The sequence below is a fragment of the Lathyrus oleraceus genome, chromosome 2, assembly GCF_024323335.1.
Source record: "Lathyrus oleraceus cultivar Zhongwan6 chromosome 2, CAAS_Psat_ZW6_1.0, whole genome shotgun sequence".
NCBI classification, from domain to species: domain Eukaryota; kingdom Viridiplantae; phylum Streptophyta; class Magnoliopsida; order Fabales; family Fabaceae; genus Lathyrus; species Lathyrus oleraceus.
Window position 1 is genome coordinate 244,878,054 of NC_066580.1, and position 5,028 is coordinate 244,883,081.

The 5,028-nt window shown below is 34.6% G+C and overlaps 1 protein-coding gene across 1 annotated transcript; it reads right to left on the bottom strand.

The window, feature by feature from the left end:
- Positions 1 to 2,845: 2,845 nt before the first annotated feature.
- LOC127119035 (zinc finger protein GIS3) lies at positions 2,846 to 4,416 on the bottom strand. Its single transcript, XM_051049256.1, has one exon. It carries the CDS (start codon positions 4,077 to 4,079, stop codon positions 3,279 to 3,281), a length of 801 nt encoding a protein of 266 aa, XP_050905213.1. The 5' UTR covers positions 4,080 to 4,416; the 3' UTR covers positions 2,846 to 3,278.
- Positions 4,417 to 5,028: the final 612 nt, after the last annotated feature.

The following is a 5,028-nucleotide window of genomic DNA, read 5'->3' on the forward strand; positions in this document are numbered from 1 at the left end:
CCCAAAGGATCAAGAAATTAGGGTTTCACCCCATATGATGAGCAATACCACAATCTCCAAGCAAAACCCTGATTTTTATTAACCACAAACTTTGGGTATGACATGATGCACATAAATGAGACATGAATGAGTACATATGAATCTCAATTCATAGGTTAGATGGAAAGTAAGAATGAGATGGCAAATTTTTGGGTATGACAGACTCCATGCATACCAAAATAGAAAGAAAAGAAAAGAAAAAAGTTGATATAATTTCTACATTAAAAAAATTAATCAAAACGAGTTCTTCACAAAACAGGTGAAACGAGAACCACAACAAACAAACACATTAAATATAAATAGAAAAATAAGCTCTAGTATACACGATGATCAAACAGAAATCATTATTAAACATAATTGCTCCCCGGCAAAAGCGCCAAAAACTTGATGCAGACACAAGTGCACAAATATCGCGAAGTTATAAAATAGATATCAAACCACATGGTCCAATGGTTTAAGAATCGAATCCTTATTTTATCCGTGTATATCTAGAGAAATAAAAAAGAGGGTTATTAATAAACAACTTGAATGAAAAAGTAATTAAATGGGAAAACAAGAATCGGGGTTACGGTTCATATTCCTAACACTACCATACGATTCTCGTTGCACATATTGTAAGTATTTTGCATAAATTACAGAAAATATATAAAATTGGGCAGTATCTGCTTTCGTCCGCGCATTACCCCTATCATCTACGAATAATCTATTGGCTTTCGCATCGTCCATATTATTATTTGATATGTCATTACTTTTGCAAGCTATATGTTTTCTCAAATTCATCCATCGGCTTTCGCATCGTCCGAATTAGGCTATTTAAAAAAATTTGCGTTCCGGTACGACACATGTCCTTTCAGACTACGGTCGATACTTGAGAATCACTTACTTTTGTAACAAAGTTAGAATGCATGCACTCAGATTATAAAATAAGTTTAATTAAAATGCTCGCAATCGATAGTAGTAGATCATACGATAGGTCATGAAACAACTCTCATAACCCCTAGGTCATGAAACACACACACACACACATACACACTTTTTGGCTAATTACATGAACATGAAATGGAACTTAAAATACTTGCTATAGATGAAGATGGAGAAAAGAAAAACAAGATTATGACACTAAAAGCTGAAGAGTTTGACTCAGATGGTGACATGACCCTAATAGTAAAAACATTCAAGAGATTCATGAAGAATAAGAAAAATCAAACAGGAGAACAAGGAAAATATTAAGAAAAATCATTCACTCTAACATGTTACAACCACGGAAAGAAAGGACATATGAAACGATATTGTCCACTATTAAAAAAGGCAAATCAGAAATTCAAAAAGAATCAGAATAAGACATGATATGTCGCATGTGAGACAATGATATGGAATCCTTGGATGATGAAGAAGAAAAAGCCAACATATGTCTAATGACAAAACATCAAGATGATGAGGTAACCTCTCAATTCTCCTATCATGATTTATTTAGATTATGTAAGAAATTAACGAAAGAAACTACCAAACTAGAGAAAATTATTTCTACATCCAAGGATATTATCTCCTCTCTTGAAACTAAAAAGAAAATCCTAGAAATGGAAATAGAACGCCTTAGAGAGAAGGAATAAAATTTCAATCAAAATCCTTCCATTTCAAATGAAGAACCTAGCATATGTGATAGTTACAACAACTTAAAAAATGAAGTCTGCGATCTTCATAAAATACATGTCAAATTCACCAAAGGGGGAGAAAACCTACAAGTCTTGTTAGAAAATCAAAGAGCCTCCTACAAGAAAGTGGAATTAGATTATGAACCAAAGAACAATAGCAAGAACTTTGACATCATATGTAAAACCAAGAACACATCTCACTATAAGGCATTAAAGTGAAAATACTACAAAAAAGAAGATCACATAATCATGTTCTGTTTTATAAGGAAAAGTCATGAAAGCAAAGAAGGACACCCCCTTCATACTTCTATAAGAAACATTGTGAACACAAAGATAAAATGTCATCTAATTCTGAAAAATGCATATGTATTTAAGATAAGAAATAAATTTGTTTATGAAACTAAACAATAAGGATCCAAGATGATATGGGTACCTAAAGTTAAGAACTAAAGTTTTCTCTGCATGAATGATTTACAATCTCAAACACTAAATGGTATCTTGATTGATAGCGGCGGTTTAAAGCACATGACAGATGATAAAACCTTATTCTCCACTTTCTTTCTCAAAGAAGGAGGATTTGCCTTTAATCCAAACCCAATGAACCTTCTATATAGTCATTGAAAAAGGAAAAAGAATTGTAAAATTTTCTTATAAATAAACATAGGAACATTCTACGACTCTTACGTGGGACGAACTCTCATCCCACTCAAAAACTCCTGGGACGAACTCTCATCCCACTCAAAAACTCTTAAAACTTCAAATATCCCTTTGTAGAGAAAGGGTTAATTTTAAAAACTAATCCTAAAAAAAGAAAATTTTGCAAGGATCTAAAATTCTCATTCTTTTTTGTTTATAAAAGATGTGCCCATTTTATATTTGTAAATAATTTAATTATTTTTCTTTCAAGAGTTAATATGAACTCCTAATATTTGTGAGGAAGTCACACTAAACAAAATTACTAGTATAGATAATTTTTATGTTGAAATCGGGATCAAACTCTTAACTTATTTATCACTATTCAACTTCATCACTCAATCATTATATCCAAGAAAATATGATCTTCTTCTATTCTAAACTGATTTGAATTCTCTACTTTTAAACAGAAAATATAAAATAACTAAATTTATACTAATGGAAAAGCTTGAACACCTAAGTAGAGCTTGGCGATGTACAAAATATTAAATATAAACTTGTGTACATGTATGTTGTCCTTAGGCAAATTAATTACTGCAATCCTTTTCAAGTGAAATTAATCAATTTCTTGAGGGAAAAAAAATAAAGAAATAACTGTCTAAGAAAAAATGTACAAGATGTGAAGCTGAACTACTACTACTAGCAGCCATATATGCCACCGTAAACGGCCTATGGAGCTTGAATCTGCATATTGCTACATCATATGATATTCAGTCACAATTGAATACAGATCTGAACTAATGGTTGAAGAAGTTGGAAGAACTGGAGTTTGAACCTAGTAATAGAGAAAACCGTAATATAATAGTAACTAATTACTAATATTTTGTCTATTATTAGAAAAGAAAGAAAGAAACAAGTTGAACCATCCAAACCGAATTTAGTTATGCCGATCCATCACGGCGGGGACAGACTAAGATGCAAATTCAAACCAAAACCATCGTCAAAGTTGGGCCCTACATCTCCTTTTGAGAACCTACTCAAAGATGGCCCATCAAGTTTCCCATACTGGGCCATATTCTGTACTTGTGAGCCCATCGTTGACAATGTGGCTGAAGAATCCCCTACTCCGCTAACACACGGTAACAAACCTGCACCTGCGGATCTTGCACTCGTTATAAAGCTATAATTGTTACCACCACCACCGTTACAGTTACTAATACCGTTGTTACTGTTGTTCACCGACGGGAAAGCGCAACCATGTGAAACTGAAACGTGGAAAGGAGGAGGCGCTGTACGCGGCGGCATGTAGACCCACGACGGAGGAACAGTCGGCATCATAACTTGTCCCGGGGAAGCAAGCAGATGTGGAGGCGGTGCAAAGGCGGAAATAATCGGGTTTCGAACAAACGAAACTGCAGCGTTTCGCGAAGCTTGTAACTGTGCGCGTTTGAGCTGTTGGCGCTCTTTTTTGTGCGCGTTTTGATGTCCGCCAAGAGCTTGCGAGTTCGCGAATTCTCGACAGCAATACTGACACTCGTATTTCCGGTCGCCGGAGGAAGGATTTAAACTTGAAGCACCGCCGTCTCCGCTGACGGATTCAGTGGAACCAGACGGTGAAGTGTTTCTAGTACCGTCTTCAAATGGTGGTAGTGGTTGTGGTGAGGATGATTGGTCGTTGTTTTCTTCGTGGACGCTGAAACCAAAGAGTTTTAAGCACGTGGTGGAATTGGTTTTGTTGTGGATTTGATCTTCCATGGGCGTTTTGGGAGTGTTGAAGAATGAGATAAGGTAGTGGAAGTTTGTAGGGGTCGGAAAGGGCTTGTTTGATATTTAAGGTTGTGTTGTTTGTGTTGGGTGTATTTCTATTTATATATGGAATTTAGTGATAAAAATAAAATAAAAGGGTAAAGCATGATGAAAATTGAAAAGAGTGTGTTTGTGAGAGATGGAAGTAGGGGTTTGTGCGGACATCCCAATGAGAAGTGAAGTGTGTGAAAATATGGAACACTACCCTAGTTTAGAACACCCCACATGGGACCCATATGGATTGCACTTGTCTGTGATCTCCCACTTTTATTTGCTTGTTCATTTCCTCTTTGTCCAGAAATATACTTCAACTATCACAGGTGGGTGCCTTTTCTGTCAACAGTTAGGAAATAGCTAGATCGATTACGAGAGACTTGTTGTTGTTTTTGTCATTGTCGTTAACTTATTATGTTTTATTTTGAACTACTTTATAATAGCTCCACTCCACTCAAAAGCCATAAGTTAAGTTAATCTTTTAAAAATACAAATATTTATTTAAAGATTTGGCATCTCTAAGACTCTTATGTCACTGTATTATGGTACTATTTGTATCCCCTACCGTTGCAGCAACTGTGGGGTCCCTTTAATTTACCGAGACCAGTTTTCTCGATTGGCACATTCTTGCTTCCTTTTAATTTACTCCGATTTTATTATAAAATAAGAAATATATTTTATCTTTTAAATTTATTGATAAAATACATTAATTATTCAATAAATCTAAAATAATTAACAATCTTAAATAGAATTAGAGGGTACTATGTTGATATAGTATAATTTAAAATAAAATAAAATGTTAGTATTATTGTGATAAGAGAAACAATGTGATGCATGTGATGGGAGTGTGGGACGGGTTGAAAAGTCTGTGTATAAAATCATTGGCTTAGTATAATCAAACCCA